Below are 20,956 nucleotides of genomic sequence, written 5' to 3' on the forward strand. Positions count from 1 at the left end.
CACATGGGTCTGCGAGGGGCTCCACCAGCAGTTCCCTGCTGCAGGGTGGGCCCCTCAACAGCAGAACGTGAGCTGTTTCCCAGCCGCCCCATCACACTGGCCATGCCTTGGCCACCATCACAAGGCCTCTCTGGGCACCACTGTGGGCTGACGGCTTCGAGCGGACTCCGAAAGGCAACAGCACGCCTGCCTGCAGAGCCACAGGGGCTCTGCCCAGAGAACCAAGGCCCCTGCTGCCGTTCCTCCAAGGTAACGTGAGTGAAGACAGAGAAGCCCCGGGCTCAGTCCTGTGCCAGCTCGTTCAAGGCCAGGGTCAGCTCAGACCCCGGAGGGCTTGTCGACAGGCACGCGAGATGCCCACACGTGGTGTTTGCCAGGGCCCCTGCCTCTGAACACGCAAGCAAACGCGATGCTGGACAAGCCCAAGGCAGGGGCTGAAGTGGGCTTGGCAGAGAAAGCAGGAGCCTCAGACCCAGGGTGGGCAGGGGGCTCGCGGGCCCCTGCAGCCATGCCCAGGTCTGCAGACAGCCACTGAGGCCTGCCTGAGAAGGGGCCAGCGGGTGGGGGGGTGCCCTCCTGGGGGGCGGCAAGGGTCCCCTGAGGACCCGATGGCTCCTGGGGGCCAGGGAGGTGCGGCTCACCTGGGAAGGCCGCTGGCCCCCTAGCCGGAGCCGCGGCTGGGGAGGCTGGGCTCAGGGACTCTACCTGCAAGTCCCGCCTGCTTTCCACCGGACAGGCCGCTGGAGCCCTGCCCAGTCCCATACCTCTGTGCAGAGGAAAGCAGGCAGACCCTGAGGGAGGGGGCAGGACCCTGCGGAGCCGCCCTCACCGGCCGGGATGGTGCACAGCCCCAGGAGGTACCCGGCCTCTTGTCCTGGAGGCGGCTCGAAGGACCTGTCGCCTGCCCTGGCGTCACCGTCTTTCCTGCCTGGTCACCTGCTCCCTGATGCTGCAGTAACCCCAACTTCGACAGGGGCTGAGCCCAGAGATGAGGCGGCGCCCTCGGGTGATCCACCCACCAGCTGTAGGGAAGTCGGGGCCTGGAGCCCCCGTGATGGAGAAGCAGGCTGGGGATCCCCACCCCACAGAGAAAGTGAAAGTGCCAGAGACCTCCGGGCTCCAGAAACACAGGGGCAGGAGGACCCGGGTCTGAGCAGCTCTGTGGGGGGCGATGGCGGCCTTTCTCCGCCCGGCAGGGACCTGCTATCCTTCCAGCGCAGGACCCCACAGGGCAGTGGGCCGGTCCTCCTGGCAGCTTATCTGCCTGGCGGCCCTTTGCCCCAGAGCGAGCGGAGCGCAGTGGAGCAGAGGCGGCCGGGAAGGAAGCAGGCAGGCACTCCGCCCCCCTCGGCCTCTCCGGGGGTGGAGGTCACACCAGGTCACCTGGGGGGCCTGGGGACGCTCTGGAAGAGACCCTCCTCCGTCTCCACAGCTACCTAGGGCGTCTCGCACCTCCTCACGACCCCTCCCCAAGTGGGGGAAAAAGGTGCTTTCTGCGTCCCGGGCCGGGGCCGCGTAGGGGAGGGACGTGGGGGCGCGGCATATGCGAGCCCACGGTCCCTGAAGCCTTCGCCCTGCGCCCCCACCACGAAGCTCGGGCAGCGGGCCGCGGCAGGCAGGAGACGGGGCGGCGAGAGGGGAACTGCAGGGGCAGGCAAAGTGGTGGAACTAGCGAGGAGTGAGAGGAACCGGCGGGGCCCGGGAACGGGGCGGAGAGCAGCCCCACGGCCCTTCTAGGCGCGCCGTCCGCCTCCCCGCCCCTCCTCCCGAGACGCCCTCTCCTCCGGCCCCGGCCTCCCCCGCGCGCCCGCCGACCCGCGCAGCCGGGCCTCCGCCTTTGTCCCGCGGGCAGGTGCGGCCGCGCTCACCCAGGCTCGGGCAGTCGGGCTCGCCGCCCTCGGGCGGGCCTGGCGCCTCGTTCGGCTCCGCCGCCTCCTCCTGGGCGCCGTCCGCCCGCGCCTCCACGGGCACCACGGTGAAGTTGGTGGGCATGGCGAGCCCGGAGCTCCGGCCACTCTACGCTCCCCGCTCGGCTCCGCGCGCCCGGGCGCGGCTCCGCCCGCTCCCGCCGACGCGGCCGGACCAGGGCGCAGGGGCGGGGTCCGCGCGGCCCGCCCCCGGCCCGCCCGCCCCACGTGACCGCACCTGCCGGCCCGCCGGCCCCGGCGAAGTTGTGTGCCCGGAGCCACGCCGGGCGCCCTCCACCGAGAACCCTCCCCCGGCCCGCGCGCGGGGGCCGCCGCCGCCTCCGGACCCCCGGCCCGCCCCGCCCCAGCGGCTGACTTTCGGTTCCGGAGCTGCCCGCTTTGCCAATGTCCGGCGCAGGCCTCTGCCCGCTCAGCGCCCTCGCTGCCAGCCCGCTGCCCGAAGCTGGACCCCTTCCGGCCTCACTGCCCCCTCACCCGAGAGGGCGTCTCCCCTCCCCGCTGCCTGACTCACCCAGAGCTCGGGTTAGGGAAGCACTTCCCGCGAGCAGAGGGCTCAGTCCACAAGGGACACGGGCAGGACACAGGTCGCCAGGCGCTCCGCCGCGGGCACCCGCCCACCGGGGCCCCAGGCCCATCCCTGCTGGCTCAGGGAGCCCGCCCTGCCCGACCCTGGCGGTGTGGTCTGGGGAGGCCCCTGGGAAAGGGAAGCTAGGGCATGAAGGGCACAGGTGGGCTGCCAGACCCAGGGTGCCACCTGCCAGGTGGCCTCCAAGCACCCTGTAGTCTCTTAAAGACACAGAAAATCTGGCAACGGCTGAAAGTCCATCGAAGAGAAATGAGTTCAGAGTTGCAGCGGCGGGGTGCAGCGGGTCACCCCAGAAACGTTTTTACAAAAATGAGGTGAAATGTAGGTGGTGTGGGCAGCGAGGTCGGGGCACTGTAGTGGGTCAAGCAGGCCCAGATCCTGTTTGAAAAGGCCTGGGGTTGCTCCTGGCCTCCAGCAGGAAAGTGAAAGTGTTACTTGATCAGTCTTGTCTGACTCTTTGCTAGGGACCTTATGGGATTTTCCAGGCAGGAATACCAGAGTGGGTTGCCATGCCCTCGTCCAGGGGACCTTCTGACCCAGGGGTTGAACCCAGGTCTCCTGCACAGCAGGCGGGTTGTTTACTGAGGCCTGGGGTTGCTACGGGCCTTAGCCAGGAGGCTTTATCTTGATCTTTGTTCAGGCATCTGGCTGTGCATTCCCCTGCCTTGGGTTCTTGTCAACATCCAAACCGCAGAGAGCCAGGCCCAGAAAAGCTGATCCCCATGGAAGACGAGAGAAGCAGTGAGGCGGTCTAGAGTCCCACCCCGGCCCCGGATCGCTGGGCCCACTGGGAAGGCTCCCCTGTCTCCCACCCCTACCCGGCACCAGCCCTCTGAGGAGGGGGTGCAGCTGACCCAGCCACCCCCGCAGCCCAGCCTGTGCAGAGGGGGCTCTGCAGGCCTGTGGAAGGGGCCGGCGTGTCAGATGGCAGAGGCCGGCCTTTTTCAGTGTCAGCGGGCTTCCAAATGCACTTCCTCGTTCCTCTCTGCTCCCTAGGAGAGTCCCTACTGGGACAATACTGTCAGCTGGTGTGCCCCTGAAACTGGGCAAACGCTCAGTTACAATGAGGCTCCCAAACACAAAGGCAGTAACTCCTCGAGGTGACCTTCGAAGTATTTAGTGATTGAGGAGAAGGAGAGGACTCAACACGAAAAAGCCAAGCCGAGGCTCAAGCTCCGGGCTGCGGATGGTTCTAGGCGGCTGTCCACCCCCCTGCAGGTCAGGGAGGGTCCCCAGACGTTCTCTGGGAAGGGCCAGCTCCCTGGGGAAGATGACACCACGGATGCGGGGCTGAGGGGTGGGGGCAATAGACCCTCTCCTGCCACCCATGAGGACCCTGCACAACCGTGGCTCAGAGAGGGGTCGCCCCTGCCCGATGCCTGGGACACCCCCCCAACAACACACACACCAAGCCAGCCCGGGGCCTCCTCCAGACAGCAAGTTCCCCGCCTGGAGAGAGCGGCAAACCCAAGGGCCGACCCCAGCCCCTGCCAGCAACCTCTGGCCTCAGTTTCCTCATCTGCAAAACCGAGGGGTGGACCTCCTGGCAAGCTCCCGAGGCCACCATGAGCTGAGACCCGCCCAGGCTGTGAGGAGGCTGGCAGGCCTCCTGCCCTCGGGGCCCTGCCAATAAAACTTACCCCCCAACCCGTGCCCACAGGCAGCAGTAACTTGGGGTGGCAGTCGGTGCTGAGTCTGCAGAAGCCTTTGTCGGTGACCCTGCATCCAGCCCGCCCACACACTGTGACCCCAAGTCCAGGCCCCCCACCTGGGGGCTCCCCCTCGGGGACCCAAGTCCGGCCCACTCAGGAGCCCTGCATTTCGAAGCCTGGGCCAGCGCCCTGGCCCCAGCTGGCTCTGGGTCCCATGGAACAATGCCTGGCTCCTGAATCACGTTGTTGCCACCTGAGAAGCAAACAAAACCCAGCCCTCTTTCCAGGTGAAAGGGCTGAAGCGGGGTGGGGGTGGGGGGGGGAGCGTGTGGCGGGCAAGGACCGCACAGGGGCACATGTGGGTCCTTGCACGTTCCTGTCGGTTTGGGATTTTTTCAAACTAAGATAGCTTTAGAGCTCTCGGTAAATAGATTTCCTTTTTTCAGTATATGTAAAAGAGACAAACATCAAGGACCTACTTACATAGCACAGGGAACTCTGCTCAGCGTCTTGTAATACACCATAAGGGAAAAAATCTGAGAAAGAATGTGTGTGTGTAACTGAACCACTCTGCTGGGCACCTGAAACCACACAACTTTGTGAATCAGCTAGATGTCCAGTGAGACAACGGAACAGACAACAGACGCGCCTGTTTCCAAGGGGCCTCGCAGGATCCTGGACGCTGTCTCCACGCCCTCCGTGTCCCCGGGGAGGCCCGCCCCGCCTGTCCCCGCTGAGGACGTCAGCTGCCTCCTGGCTGAGTGGCCGGCTCATCCTGGTGCCTGGATGTCCCAGGCCCGCCCACCCTGCCCTCGGCCTCCGGGAACAGGGCGCACGCAGCAGTGGGCGGCACCTCCCTGCAAAGTCCCTGGTGGGTGGTGCTGAAGACCAGCAGACCCCCGAGACCTGGCGGAGCGGAGGAAAGGAAGCCCAGGGCCTGAGCGCTGGAGGCTGGGAGCCAGTCGCAGGGCAGACCATCCGGGAGACCCCCACGGGGCCGGCGGGGCATCTCACCTCCCACACCCAAGGCTGGGGGGCCCTCACACCAGCGGGCAGTACCCTCCTCACCCTTATTGCGACCTCACCCCCAGGACTCCTGAGTTAGAACAACCGAGGGCTTCCCACTTCTTTTAAAGCCCAAGACGCATCCTGTCCTCTAACTCCACAAGTAGCCTCTTTTCAATGAATCTCGAACAAACGTTCGCCGTCAGCTCTGGGAACAGTCCTCACGGGCTCCGGCCAGGGTGGGACGCAGGTGGGGTCGGGGGAGCACAGCCTCGGGTTCCCGGTTCCTGCCCGCGTTCCACCAAGGGGACCCAGAGCCCCTGATGAGAGAGCAGCATCCCCACCCTGAGAAACTCGGCCCTGTAATCTGAGGACTTTGCAAAGAGCTTTCCAAACCCTGCAGAGAAGGGATGGGGGCGGCAAAGAGAAACACTGGGCCTGGCCGGGCCCCACGGGATTCTTGGCCCTCCGCCCGCAGGACATTCGGACGACTGGACAAGCTCAGCTGCCAGCCAGGGCCTCGGAAGGCCACTCTGGGCGTGATGGACCCTGAGATGGGGATCCCCCCACCGGGAGAGGGTGGGCCTGGGCGGAGATGGGACTGGGTGGGACACGGCCCAGAACAGGCCGGGATGGGGCTGAACTGAGCTGAAACCCCCGAAGATGCCGGCCATTTCTGGGGTCGTTCCAGCAGGTTTATTGGGAAGAGGGTCAGGGCTGAGATCTGCCAGGGGGCAGAGAGGGAGGGTCTCAGCTGCCCGGAGCCCCAGGGACCACAGCCCCCATGGCTGTAATTCTCCAAAAAGGAGAGGCCCACTGCCCACCTCAGGAGGGTCCCGGGAGGGCGGGGCCGCATGTGACACCTGGTTCAGCAGGCCGGCCCCGCCACTCTTTCGTGAAACCAGATCTGGCCTGTGAGACCCTCCCTGGGAAAGCACAGACGCTCGTCTGGACCTCAGACTGCAGACAGGAGCTAAGAGGTCCCATGCAAGCTCGAAGAAGTCCTGCCCGATCCACAGGATGCTCCAAGTCTCACCACGACGCTGAGGGTCGCACCTCTGACAACACGGCGCTTTTCAAGCAGTGGGACCCGGGGGTGCAAAGGCCAGTCCTGTGGTCACTGCAGGCCCCGCCCAACCCTGTCCTGGGGCCCCAGAGGGGCCTGGAAGCCCGGAGCCCTCATCACCCCGGACCGCGACCCCCTGAGGGCCGTCAGCCCCGCAGGGACCCTGGGAGCAGCCCCCGCCCTCGGCCATGCCCATGTGTGATGCCACCTCCCATCCAAGCCGGTCTGCAGCTCCCGTCTCGTCTCAGCCTCGGGCCGGCCACCAGCAGCAGAGGCAACGCTCAGGGCCTCGGGGCTCTCAGCCCAGTCTCTCAGCCCCCTGCCCCCCCTGCCATCTCCGGGCAGCCCCCAGCCCCCTGCACGTCCACGCACCCCCAGCCCAGGCCCGGGAGGGCTTGGGGCGAGGTCAGGGCACAGCCGCCCTCGCCGGACTCTCAGGGGAGTTCCCGGGTGGGCCGGCACCAGCCTCCTGTGCCAGGATGGGGTGTGAGGCTGGGGAGCTTGACAGGAGTGTCAGCTTCAAACTCTGGAGCCCCTGACCTCCCTCCAGGCCCAGCGGCTCCCCTTTGCTGCTCGGTCCTCCATCCCAGCCCCGCCTGCAGGTGGTTCCCAACAGCAGTCCTCCTAAAGGGCGTCGGGTTCCACACGCGGCACTGGGTCCCCTCAGGACCTTCCTGTTGATGCGGTGACCAGGCTCCCGTCTCACCCCTCAGAGCGCCGTGGGTTCCCTTAGGGCTGCGGGCAGCCTGGCCACCCGGCAGGCTCCCAGGACACCCCGTGGGGTGGCTCCGGGGCTCACCATCAGAGAGGCCCCAGGCCTGCAGCCTGAGCTCAAGGCTGGAAAACACAGACATGCTTAGTCGTATTGGACTCTGTGACCCCATGGGCTGTCCACGGGATTCCCCAGGCCAGAATACTGGAGTGGGCTGCCATGCCCTCCTCCAGGGTCTTCCCGACTCGGGGTTCAAACCCACATCTCCTGTGTCTCCTGCACTGACCTGCGGGTCCTTTACCACTGAGCCTCCTAGGAAGCTCACACAGGAGTGGAGGCTGGGGACTCTGTCATGACCTGAGACACTTTTCACGAGAGGACCCTAAGTGGTCACTGGGGACAGTGACCACCTCTGTGCTCCACAGACACGGCTGGGGCGGGAAAGTGGGTGCGGAGCCCACGGCAGCCACGGGCTGGGCAGCCAACCCAGGCCTGGGCGGACCCTGGAAGGACCTCCCGGCAGAAGGACAGGCACCATGCGGGCGAGGGCGGGGCACGGGGCTACCTGACGGGCAGGTGTGCAAACCACACTCTGTCACCGCCCAGAGACTCCACAGTACCGTGTGGGCCCAGAGACACCCCAGGTGTTCCCAGCAGCAGGCCGGGTCGGTCCACTGCAAGCAATGCACGAGCCCTGCCAACAGCGACCAGCGAGCAGGGAGCGGGCCCTTGTGGTGGGCTGTGTGAGGCGGGGAGGCAGAGGGGGCCGCACCATCCTGCCCGCGTGACAGCGGGAAGGAGGACCAGCAGCCGGCACGGACCGCTGCCGGGACAGTGAGCTAGACAGGGCTGGGTGGGGCTCCAGCGTGGACTGGGGTGAGCAGCCCTCACCGGAGGAGAAAGACCATCAGACCCTTTACCATCTGAGCCCCCAGGGAAGCCCCCTGCTGGGCAGGGCCCCACAAATACTCTGCGGTGTTCATTCACATAAACGCGTGGTTAAGTTGCCACTACCACCGTCTCCATATCTGGGACTTTCTCATACTGCAAAACTGAACTTGTCTCCCTTAAACGTCAGCTCCCACCCCCTCCCCGCCCCAGGGACCTGCCACCCTATGCTCCGCCTCTGGGGGGTCTGACTATCCGGGCCCTTAGGCGGGGACTTGCTCAGTGCCTGTCCTTTGACAGCAGAGCCTAGAGGGCCTTCCACGCTGGGGCCTGTATCAGAAGGTCTTTTTTTTTTTTTTTTTTTTTAATTATCTATTTATTTCGCTGCTCTGGGTCTCAGTCGCAGCATGTGGGATCTGGTTCCCTGACCAGGATCAAACCCAGGCCCGCTGCTTTGGGAGTTCGGAGTCTCGGTCACTAGATCACCAGGGAAGTCTCAGACGTCTTTCCTTGGGAGGCGGAATCCCATTCCAGCGTCTAAATGGGCCTCACTGGTTTATTGGTCAGCTGTTGACGGACACCTGGGTTCCTCCCACCTCCTGATCACTCCCTTTACTCCGTGCTCCCTGTACAGGGTCGTGGGGAACACTTTCCAGGGTCTGTGTCGAGTAAACACGAGCATTTAAACTATGCTCCCTGCGGGTACAGGGTCACACAGAGGTGCACACACGTGCACACAGCCCCCCAGAAGGAGACAGGAGGCCTCTCAGTGGCCAACTCTCACCCACAGACGGGGGTACCGACTCCCGTGGGACACTCCTCTGGACCTGCTGCGTCTGGTGACGTGCAGTGGAGACAAAAATACCTCACAGTCTTTTAAATGAAACAGCTGCTGCAGCCCGCAGATAAGCAGGCCACCCTCGAGTGCCCAGGGTGGTGATTTCTACCCTATTATTACCCACAGCGCAGATAGCGAGACTGGGACCTGCCCCAAGGTCATGCCACCCGTCCTGGGCCCAGGGAGAGGACTGCAGCCAGGCTGGGGGCCACACGTGGCTCCAGCCGAGACTCCCGGACGTGAACCTCTGAGGGATGCTTGTGCGTGTCGGGGGTGGGGGGCGCGGGGACACACACAGGCCCGGCTGTGGCCAATTCTGCTAACCAGTCCCCACACGGGCTGAGCCGTCACCCTGAGTTTCAAACTTCAGATCTGCTCTGGCAAACTGAACCAAACCCACCTCTCTTCTTGGCTTTCTTTGATTCCGTGAGGAGAGAGAGAAGGGAAGTGCGTTTGATGGACAGTCCCTGGGTTGGACAGCTATCTCTCAGCTTAATGACCTCATTCAAACCTTAAACGCTGGGCTCGAGTCACGTGAGCGCGGAGAGGGCTGTGCTAGCTCGTACATCCCGCCTCTGTCTACAGAGAACAGCTTTTTGTATAAAAGCTGCAAGCCATTAATTTCTATTTTCTCACAGCAATGAGTTAAAAATACATTTTAAAAATAAGCTCTGATTGCCGCCGAAGTTTGCCAAGGTCACACAGGCCTCAGACTCAGAATCCACCAGCTCAGGCTGTGCCCCAACACAAGATCCAGGTCCTTTGAGAGACAAGCTTGGCGGGTCAGACCCTGTGATATGAGGGAACGCCCGGAGGAAAACAAAACCCAGGGCCAGACCATCTAATTGCTGAGGAGAAAAGGGATGCAGGACAGGAAGGGGAACCAGAAAAGCCCCGTGACTGCAGCTTGGGAGGGGTCACAGGAGGGGCCAGGCCAGAGGGGAGGGGGTCACGGGAGGGGCCAGGGTCACGGGAGGGGCCAGGCCGGAGGGGAGGGGGTCACAGGAGGGGCCAGGCCGGAGGGGAGGGGGTCATAGGAGGGGCCAGCCCGGAGGGGAGGGGAAGAGAGTTTCAGGCTCCCTGGGACAGCAGCTCCTCCGGGTTCCCACGCCAGCAAGGACGGGCATCGAAAGGAAAGACACCCCACCCCCAGTGTTCACTGCAGCGCTGCTCACAGCAGCCAGACACGGAAACAGCCCAAGCGTCTGTGGACAGAGGAACGGATAGAGACGTGGCCCGTAAGACAACGGAATGCCACTCAGCCGTTAAAGCAGACGGAACAATGCTGTTCGCAGCAACGTGGACGGACCTAGAGACGGTCGCACTCAGAGCAGCGAGTCAGAGAAAACGCACGGCTTACATGTGAGTCTAAAAAAAGCCACAAATGAACTTACTTACAAAACAGACACCGCCCCCCCATCCCAGACAAAGAAAACTGAGGGTTCCCAAAGAGGAAAGACGGGGGCACACTGGGGGCTGAGGATGAACCGACACCCGCTGCGGAATAAACACCACGGCGCCCGCAGCCGCTGTCTCGGGGAGGGTCACAGCCTGACGGGTGGAGTGGAACTGACGTGATGAAGCCGCAAGAAAAGAAAGGACCTCGGCTGGCGTCACAGAAGCCAGGGACGCCTGCTTCCAAGGCCTGCGTTATTCCCCTGCCCCGGAACCAGGTGATTCAGAGGCAGAGACGCCAGCTGTCGTCAGAGGTCGGGGACCTGGGCTGTGCCCTGTCATCCGACCCCTGGGCCGTGGGCCTGCGGGTGGGGCTCAGCCCACTGGGGGCGGGGCGGGGAGGGGAGGGACGTGCTCGCTGGGGCAGCCCAGGGCACGGGACTCTGCTCTCCCCTGAAAACCCAAGAAGCCTCTGGTGTTACCTGATGACTTCCTTTCTGGATGTGATTGAGAAAAAAGGGTGAAAGTCACTCAAAAGTGCACCAGTTCGGTTTACAGGAGTCTCGTCTCATGACTCTCTGCTGCCCCACCAAGGTGGCTGATTCGGCAGCTCCGGAACCCTGCAGAGGCCCCAGCGCTGGCTTCAGCCAGGTCCGGCAGGGCCCCCGGGTGAGGCTGACTGCGGGGAGGTGCCCCCTCGCCGAGCACCAAGGTGGGCGCCGGGGGAGCTTCACGGGGTAGGAGAGCAGGCAGGGGGCAAGGGAGGTCGGGAGGGCTCAGCTCAGGGCTCCCACGCCCAGGAGCGGACACGCCAGGCCCAAACCTGCCCAGCTTTCTGCCTGGTGCCCCCAAGTCAGGTGAGAGGACAGGGAGAACTTCCACTCGCCCCGAAGCTGCAGCCTCGGACACACGTGGACCTCAGCCAGGAGAGGCTCCCAGGGAGGAGGCCAGGGAGGCGGAGGACAAGGGCCACCAGGGTGACGAGGGGGACAGGAGGGGGCATACGGCCCAGCCTCGGGGGGGCGGAGCTCAGAAGGACCCTGAACAAAGGGGGACCCCCAGGCAGCCGAGGGGGCCTGAGGATGGGCACCACGGAGCTGGCAGGAATCTGTCCAGGGAGGGTGGTCTGGGCAGGGACTAAGGTGGAAGTGGGGAGACAGCCCGAGCTGAGTGGGGGCCAGCCGGATGGGAGAGGGTCTGGGCGTGAGGGTGTGCGGCGGGCTTGGAACCTGCTGGAACGCCTCTGCCTCCCGGCCTCCTGGCAGGATCTGAGAGGAGCCAGGATGAGCGGCAGAGGCCCAGGAGGCCCACGGACAAGGCAGCTCCCCACGGGACATGGGCCGGAGGCAGAGCTGGGGCAGCAGGCCCAGGTACAGCCCGGGGCCCCCTCGGTGTCCTCCGCGCCCCTGCTGGCCTTCTGTTACTCGCCCGACAGTCACCGGGAGGCCCAGGGGCCTGCACCCTGCCCTCCAGCGCCGTGGCCCCACTGAAGGACTGAAGAGGAGGCCAGTGTTGGCTCCACTCGGGGAAGGTTCTGGAATCTCCCCTCCCCTCCCCTCTCACCAGGCTCCAGCACGGGTGAGCTCTGAGGACCCGGTGCTCAGCGAGGTGCACGCGTCCCGGGAGGACAGACCCTGCAGGGCTCGCTCACACCGGGGCCCAGAGGAGTCGGGCTCCTGGGGGGCAGGGGGTGGCGGGCGGGGGTGGGGAGTCAGTGTTCACGGGGACGGCTCTGCAGCCGCACAGGACGAGGGGTCACAGGGAGGTGGTGTGACGGGGCTGTGCGCTGAGAAGTTTCGGGTGGTAAACGCCGGGTCGCGTGCGTCTCAGCACAAACAGGAAGCAAGGCTCGTACACAGCGGCAGGAAGGGCTCGGGTCTGCTGGGTGAGGAGCCCACGTGTGGCCACAGAGGCCACGGGAACCCGGCGCACAGACAAAGGTGTGTGCACACGTGTGTTACCAGCAGGCCCTGTGAGTGCAAACCTCAGTCCCCCTGAGGGGGGTCGCCAGAGTCCAGGTTCCAGCTTGAGCGGCCAGAAACTGCCCCCCCACACACACACACCCCTGGACCTGCCCCGGGGCGGGGCGGCAGGCCAAGCAGGGCCCGTTAACTCAGCCGAGGGGCTGCGAGAATCTTAGCTCACAACGTGGGGAGGTCCCTGCTGCCCGGAGGACAGGACAGGGTGCACAGGTGGTCAAGAGAAGGGGCCGGTGGGGCCCCGGGGACCCTGGTCAAGCCAGGCAGGGCGCGAGCCACGTCTGGAACGGCCACGGGAGCCACTGCAAGGGGCATCAGGTGTGCCTGGCAGGCAGGCAGGCAGAGAAGAGAGGCCACAGCTCCCGCTGCCAGTGGGGGGGGCCTCTGCAACCCCCAACTTGGAGCCAGGCCACAGGTGAGCCCCCAGGCCCAGATGGCTTAGCGCAGGGCCAGCTGGCCATCCCAGCCCTCAGTCTGCTCCTGGCGGCCTCCCCAGAGGGTCCCTGACCCCAGGCTGGCTGCACAGTGGTGGGAGGAGCTGTACCCAGGCTCCTGACCCCCAGCTGGCCGCCCCCAGGGTGCCCGGTCTCCCCCAGACGGTCGTCTCACTGCTGACGCGGCCCGTCCTGTGGGAGGCTGGCCTCCTCCGCTCAGGACATTCCCGTTCAACCCTTCCTGAGGCCCTGCCTGTCAGACCAGGACCAGCACAGCCCCTACAGATATATGGACACACACACACATGAACACAGACACACAGAGACACACACACACACACAGACATGCACATAAATACAGACACATGGACACACACGGACACTGACATGCAGAGACAGATACGCAGATGCACACACAGACATGCAAATACAGACACAAGGACACATGCATGAACACAGACATGCAGACACATGGACACAGACACACACAGACAGACACACACAGACAGAGAGACAGACGTGCAGACACACACACACGGACACACAGACATGCAGATACAGACAGACACACGGACACACTCATGAACGCACACATAGACATGCAGACCCAGACAGACATACACATGGACACACAGACATGCAGACACACAGAGACACACAGAGACACACACTGGTCTCCCATATGGACCCACAGGTGCACGCACAGTGACCCGGGCCTCACTCTTGTATCCTTGCGGGGGTGCCCGGCGCCAGCCTGGTCTCCACTCACCGCAGACGTCCTCCCCAGGCCTCTGCTGCCCAGGGCAGGGAGACGGTGGGGCAGGGCGGGCTGGGCAGGCCAAGCATCAGGGGACACCAGGGCAGGGCTGCGCCCTTGGGGCAGGTGGGGGCCGGGGGCAGCCGGGAAGGAGCCTGGGGGGAGCAGGATGATGGGAGGCCCAGCAGCAGAGCCCCCACCCCACCCTGGCATAGGGGCTGGCGGGAGGGCAAAAGCAAAGGGCACTTGCATCTGAGGGGTGTTTCCTCCACTTTGTGAACCTACAGGCAAAAGAAGACTCCCTCCCCAGGCCCACAGGCCTCCCCTGGGACCGTAGGGTCGTGGCCGGAGCCGTGGCCGTGACTGTGACCCCGAATGGCTGGAGAAGGCAGCCTCTCATGCCCCTCTGGGGCCTGTCTGGTGGCTGAGCTGATGGCGGCGGTGGCTTCTGACTCTGCATCTGCAGGGGTTTCCCAGGAACAGAACTGCAGCCCCAGTCACGAGGAGGCCCGGGACCTGGGCGACATCAGCTCAGAGTGAAAGAGAGAGAGGCTGGCGTGGGCCATCCAGCAAGCCCACGGGCAGGCGGGTCCTCCAGGCTGGCGGTCACCCTGGCTCCCCTGCTGTCTGTTAGGCGGGTCTCCCACAGGGGCTGACGCCCCAGGCCCAGGCCACACCCCTGCAGGTTGTGTCCTGGTGCCTGCAGCGGCAGGGACTTTGCTCTGGACTAAGTGCCACTCAGCAGGGCCAGCACTGTCCCTACATTTCCACCCTCCTGGGCCCCCTGGAGCTCACTCTGCTTCTACCGCAGGGCTGTCTACCCCACAGCCGTGGGGGCTACGTGCTCCCCTCCGGAAACCTAAAAACAAGCCAACGACAGAAGCATTTCAGTCCCGCTCCGCGTGGAGCCCCATCACTGGTGCAGAGACTCCAAGGGCAGGGCGGCCAGCTCACAGGCGACCACGGTGCTTGGCCCACGGCCTCTGCCACCGCCAGCCCAGAAGCTAAACCACAGCCTCAGCAGCGACGGGCCCTGGTAGTCACTGACGCGCCTTCCAGCTCAGGACCAACCACAGGGGGCCCAGGGCTCCTCTCACCAACCTGGGGGGACGCCCCCTCCCAGCCCCATCGGTTTCCCCGGCTGTAGCCGGGTCAGGACACCTGAGCCCCCCTCAGCTGGGATGCCCTCTCCCCTTCCCTCCCTCCCAAACGAGTGCCACGGCGGGGCCAACTCCCTCGCCCCGGGAGCTCCTCACTCCTGTGCACAGCAAGGCCTCTGTGCTGCTGTGCTTGGTGGACAGCGGCGGCCGAGGCCCTCTTCCTGCCAGCGGCCCTTGCAGCCAAGCCCCGCCTCCCGCCCCCTTCCGTTCGAGAGCATCCTTAGGACCCCAGGTCAGGGGCAGGGAGAGGAGGCCGGGCCCTGAGATCTGAGTTGTGGCTCCCGTGCCTGAACCAGGACCCCGCACACAGCAGGCAGCCCACCCCCAGCGGCATTTCTGAGACCAGCAGCATTTCCCACCCCGCACATCACCCACCCTGCCTTTAGGTTGGGATGATCCCCAGGTTGAGGCTTGTGAAGTCCAGGTAGACACTGCTCTGGGGAGAAGCCGGGGCACCATTCTCCACGTGGTGGCCCCGTGGCGCTGGGCACCTCTGCTACCTCGGGCAGTCCGAGGCCCTCCTGCCACCCTCGCCCACCTTGCTCATGTCCCCATGGTCCTGCCTGACCCTTTTGGACCTTCGGTGACCACTCTCAGCCTCTGGGGCCAGTGAAGTTGCCCCCAGGGTCAACCAGTTCAGTTCAGGTCTGTCCATGAGTCATGTCCGCCTTTTTGTGACCCCATGGGCTGCAGCGTGCCGGGCCTCCCTGTCCATCACCAGCTCCTGAACGTGTGGGGGCCCCTCAAGGACTGCAAGCTGCAGTGGGGCCACTCCCTTGTGGGGGGCTTCTCTTGATTCGAGGGCCTTCAAGGGGGACTCTCCTGCCAGCAGCCCCGGCCACACGGGAGCAGGGGTGGGGGGGAGCCCAGCCGCTGGCAGGCCGCATACTGAGGTCAAGTCTGCTCCGGGCAGCGGGCCCCAACTCAGGTCCCCGTTTCTGCGGGCTCCTCGGTCACCTCTCAGTCCACTACAGGACACAGCCATCCCCTCTGCAGGGGTCCAGGGCCACTTCCTCCTCCTCCTGGGGTAAGCAGATAGGGTGAGGGGAGGGTCCCCGGAGAAAGAACCAGGCTCTGGTGACAGAAGACGAGCCATTTGGGGCCTGAGCTGCTTTGTCCTGAAAGATGATGCTGTGAAAGTGCTGCACTCAATATGCCAGCAAATTTGGAAAACTCAGCAGTGGCCACAGGACTGGAAAAGGTCAGTTTTCATTTCAATCCCAAAGAAAGGCAATGCCAAAGAATGCTCAAACTACCGCACAATTGCGCTCATCTCACACACTAGCAAAGTAATGCTCAAAATTCTCCAAGCCAGGCTTCAGCAATACGTGAACCATGAACTTCCTGATGTTCAAGCTGGTTTTAGAAAAGGCAGAGGAACCAGAGATCAAATTGCCAACATCCTCTGGATCATGGAAAAAGCAAGAGAGTTCCAGAAAAACATGCATTTCTGCTTTATTGACTATGCCAAAGCTTTTGACTGTGTGGATCACAATGAACTGTGGAAAATTCTGAAAGAGATGGGAATACCAGACCACCTGATCTGCCTCTTGAGAAATTTGTATGCAGGTCAGGAAGCAACAGTTAGAACTGGACATGGAACAACAGACTGGTTCCAAATAGGAAAAGGTGTACGTCAAGGCTGTATATTTTCACCCTGTTTATTTAACTTCTATGCAGAGTACATAATGAGAAATGCTGGACTGGAAGAAACACAAGCTGGAATCAAGATTGCTGGGAGAAATATCAATCACCTCAGATATGCAGATGACACCACCCTTATGGCAGAAAGTGAAGAGGAACTCAAGAGCCTCTTGATGAAAGTGAAAGAGGAGAGTGAAAAAGTTGGCTTAAAGCTCAACATTCAGAAAATGAAGGTTGTGGCATCTGGTCCCATCACTTCATGGGAAATAGATGGGGAAACAGTGGAAACAGTGTCAGACTTTATTTTTTCGGGCTCCAAAATCACTGCAGATGGTGACTGTAGCCATGAAATTAAAAGATGCTTACTCCTTGGAAGGAAAGTTATGACCAACCCAGATAGCATATTCAAAAGCAGAGACATTACTTTGCCAACAAAGGTCCGTCTAGTCAAGGCTATGGTTTTTCCTGTGGTCATGTATGGATGTGAGTTGGACTGTGAAGAAAGCTGAGTGCTGAAGAATTGACGCTTTTGAACTGTGGTGTTGGAGAAGACTCTTGAGAGTCCCTTGGACTGCAAGGAGATCCAACCAGTCCATCCTAAAGGAGATCAGCCCTGGGATTTCTTTGGAAGGAATGATGCTAAAGCTGAAACTCCAGTACTTTGGCCACCTCATGCGAAGAGTTGACTCATTGGAAAAAACTCTGATGCTGGGAGGGATTGGGGGCAGGAGGAGAAGGGGACGACAGAGGATGAGATGGCTGGATTGCATCACTGACTCGATGGACATGAGTCTGTGTGAACTCCGGGAGTTGGTGATGGACAGGGAGGCCTGGCATGCTGCGATTCATGGGGTCGCAAAGAGTCTGACACGACTGAACGACTGAACTGCTTTGTCATTGAAGCCTGAAGGCAGGCTTGCCCTGGGGCGGGTCTCAGTGATCAGTGATCTTCAGGGAAGGGAGAGAACAGGAACAAAGGGAAGAAACAATGGTTCAGCATAAAGCAGTCTGAGCCCCTCCCGAGGGCCCACCCTGGGGCAGGGAAGGATGGTGTTGACAGGGGTGACTTCCATCAGCTCAGGCCTGGTGTCTGTGGACTCTGCCCCAGTTCTAGGCTGAGTTCTTTGCTCAGGCCCCTTCATGAATGTGCCTGTGCCCTTAGTTTAAAGCACCCCCAGTCTCGTTGTTTGGGGGAGACCCCTGGGGTCCTCCTCACTTGCTGTAACACTATAACCTTCCTCTCCCACCCTGTGACTTTTTGCTGACACCCACCAAGAGGTTCCAGATGTTCAAGCTGGATTTAGAAAAGGCAGAGAAACCGGAGACCAATTGCCAACATCCACTGGATCACAGAAAAAGCAAGAGAGTTCCAGAAAAAACATCTACTTCTGTTTTATTGACTGTGCCAAAGCCTTTGACTGTGTGGATCACACCAAACTGTGGAAACTTCTTCAAGAGATGGGAATACCAGACCACCTTACCTGTCTCCTGAGAAATCTGTATGCAGGTCAAGAAGCAACAGTTAGAACTGGACATGGAACAACAGACTGGTTCTAAATAGGGAAAGGAGTACATCAAGGCTGTATATTGTAACCCTGCTTGCTTAGCTTATATGCAGAGTACATCATGCGAAATGCTGGGCTGTATCAGTAACCTCAGATATGCAGATGACACCACCCTTATGGCAGAAAGTGAAGAAGAACTAAAGAGCCTCTTGATTAAAGTGAAAGAGGAGAGTGAAAAAGTTGGCTTAAAGCTCAACATTCAGAAAACTAAGATCACGGCATCCGGTAGCATCACTTCATGGCAAATAGATGGGGAAACAATGGAAACAGTGTCAGACTTTATTTTGGGGGCCTCCAAAATTTGGAAAACTCAGCAGTGGCCACAGCACTGGAAAAGGTCAGTTTTCATTTCAATCCCAAAGAAAGGCAATGCCAAAGAATGCTCAAACTACCGCACAATTGCGCTCATCTCACACACTAGCAAAGTAATGCTCAAAATTCTCCAAGCCAGGCTTCAGCAATACGTGAACCATGAACTTCCTGATGTTCAAGCTGGTTTTAGGAAAGGCAGAGAAACCAGAGATCAAATTGCCAACATCCTCTGGATCATGGAAAAAGCAAGAGAGTTCCAGGAGAACATCTATTTCTGCTTTATTGACTATGCCAAAGCCTTTGACTGTGTGGATCACAATAAACTATGGAAAGTTCTGAAAGAGATGGGAATACCAGACCACCTGACCTGCCTCTTGAGAAACCTATATGCAGGTCAGGAAGCAACAGTTATAACTGGACATGGAACAACAGACTGGTTCCAAATAGGAAAAGGAGTACGTCAAGGCTGTATATTGTCACCCTGCTTATTTAACTTCTATGCAGAGTACATAATGAGAAACACTGGGCTGGAAGAAGCATAAGCTGGAATCAAGATTGCCAGGAGAAATATCAATCACCTCAGATATGCAGATGACACCACCCTTATGGCAGAAAGTGAAGAGGAACTCAAAAGCCTCTTGATGAAGGTGAAAGAGGAGAGTGAAAAAGTTGGCTTAAAGCTCAACATTCAGAAAATGAAGGTTGTGGCATCTGGTCCCATCACTTCATGGGAAATAGATGGGGAAACAGTGGAAACAGTGTCAGACTTTATTTTTTCGGGCTCCAAAATCACTGCAGATGGTGACTGTAGCCATGAAATTAAAAGATGCTTACTCCTTGGAAGGAAAGTTATGACCAACCCAGATAGCATATTCAAAAGCAGAGACATTACTTTGCCAACAAAGGTCCGTCTAGTCAAGGCTATGGTTTTTCCTGTGGTCATGTATGGATGTGAGTTGGACTGTGAAGAAAGCTGAGTGCTGAAGAATTGACGCTTTTGAACTGTGGTGTTGGAGAAGACTCTTGAGAGTCCCTTGGACTGCAAGGAGATCCAACCAGTCCATCCTAAAGGAGATCAGCCCTGGGATTTCTTTGGAAGGAATGATGCTAAAGCTGAAACTCCAGTACTTTGGCCACCTCATGCGAAGAGTTGACTCATTGGAAAAGACTCTGATGCTGGGAGGGATTGGGGGCAGGAGGAGAAGGGGACGACAGAGGATGAGATGGCTGGATGGCATCACCAACTCGATGGACGTGAGTTTGAGTAAGCCCTGGGAGTTGGTGATGGGAGGCCTGGCGTGCTGCAGTCCATGGGGTCGCAAAGAGTTGGACACGACTGAGTGACTGAACTGAAAATCACAGCAGATGGTGATTGCAGCCATGAAATTAAAAGATGCTTGCTCCTTGGTAGAAAAGCTATGACCAGCCTAGACAGTATAATGAAAAGCAGAGACATTACTTTGCCAACAAAGGTCCGTCTAGTCAAGGCTATGGTTTTTCCAGTGGTCATGCATGGATGTGAGAGTAGGACTATTAAGAAAGCTGAGCACTGAAGAATTGATGCTTTTGAACTGTGGTATTGGAGAAGCCTCTTGAGAGTCCCTTGGACTGCAAGGAGATCCAACCAGTCCCTCCTAAAGGAGATCAGGTCTGGATGTTCATTGGAAGGACTGATGCTGAAGCTGAAACTCCAGTAGTTGGGCCACCTCATGCAAAGAGTTGACTCATTGGAAAAGACTCTGATGCTGGGAAAGATTGAGGGCAGGAGGAGAAGGGGATGACAGAGGATGAGATGGCTGGATGGCATCACTGACTTGATGGACGTGAGTCTGAGCAAGCTCCAGGAGTTGGTGATGGACAGGGAGGCCTGGCGTGCTGCGGTTCATGGGGTCGCAGAGTCGGACACTAGGGAGCGACTGAACTGGCTGAACCCCAAGGCACCCCCGGCTTTGGGGTGACAGCGGGACCGCCCGTGAGGCCCTCAGGACGGTGGGTCTGGGGGGCCGCGCGGGCTCCTGGGCGGCAGGGCGGGTGCTCGGGAGGGAGGCGGTCTGGGCTGGGCCTGCTGCCCCTGGGCCCCTCCAGCCCTGTGCTTGCGGTCGTGCCCCCGCGCCCAGCCACGCGTCCCGAGCAGCGGAGCACGTGAGGCCTCCTGGAGGGCAGCCATGCCGATGCCGCCCAGGGGGAGGCCCTGGCAGGTCCAGCGAGGCGGCGTCGGGCACACCCAGGCTCCTCTGCACCCTCCCCGCCAGGGCCAGGGTGCACCTCAGACAAACCCGCCCAGCCCCACGGGCGCCCCTCGAGAGCGGGGTCTTGTGGGTGCTGAGACCTGTAACCACAGCGGGTGGCCTGACTCAGAAACGTTCGCTCAGCTCTGGGGCTGGAGGCTCGCGTGTGGCCTGGGCTGGGGGCAGTATGCATCCTGCCTCGACCAGCGTCTGAGGCTGCAGGTGGTCAGCCTCTGTCCCCGTCTTCTGCATGCCCATCTCCTCCCCTCCATGTCTCTTCAGGACACTCGTCTTGGAGCCAGGGCCCTCAGCGAAGCCAGGATGACCTCGTCATCTCCAGACCCTGAATCACGTCTGCAGAGAGCCTTTTTCCAGGAAGATACCAGGGGTCAGGGCAAGGATGTGTCTTTAGGGATCACCATTCAGCCCATGAGTGGCATCAAACCTGGGCCCCCCACCCCACCACGTGCCCATAACAGGGGCTGTGGGCCACACATGTGGGGCGGGCAGTGCAGGACGCGGCGCCCAGAGCCCCCAGCCCCCACCAAGGGCGCACAGCCCGTGGAGATTGCACACCGAGGCCTGGCCCGTCCAGCAGATGAGGCTGCTCTGTGAGGTGGTCTGCCTTCCAGGTGGGCCGCGTGGCCGTGCCAGACAGATGTGGGCAGCCAGGCTCCACATCTGCGACCCAACTCCAGGCCTGCGTGTCTTACGAACGTCTGTGAGCCCCCCACCCCGCCGTCCTAGCCCCCCACGTTCTGACACCTTCGCAGCCTGCCCTAAAACAGCATTTCCAGGGGTACCTGG

General features: G+C 61.1%; 1 protein-coding gene across 4 annotated transcripts in view; it reads right to left on the reverse strand.

The window, feature by feature from the left end:
* SLC12A7 (solute carrier family 12 member 7) overlaps positions 1-20,956 on the reverse strand; it is a 65,938-nt gene that overhangs the window by 36,650 nt on the left and 8,332 nt on the right. For 2 of the 4 annotated variants that reach the window (XM_086362420.1, XM_086362419.1), the window contains exon 1: positions 1,869-2,057. The exons of the other annotated variants lie outside the window; for them this stretch is intronic. In XM_086362420.1, the coding sequence (XP_086218546.1) occupies positions 1,869-1,992 (124 nt within the window). In that variant the 5' untranslated portion in view covers positions 1,993-2,057. Of the gene's footprint in view, positions 1-1,868; positions 2,058-20,956 lie in introns of those variants that run through there. 4 annotated transcript variants of the gene reach the window in all.

This window comes from Bos grunniens, chromosome 20 (assembly GCF_055505025.1).
Source record: "Bos grunniens cultivar Pamir isolate PY7600 chromosome 20, Bosgru_T2T1.0, whole genome shotgun sequence".
Taxonomy (NCBI): domain Eukaryota; kingdom Metazoa; phylum Chordata; class Mammalia; order Artiodactyla; family Bovidae; genus Bos; species Bos grunniens.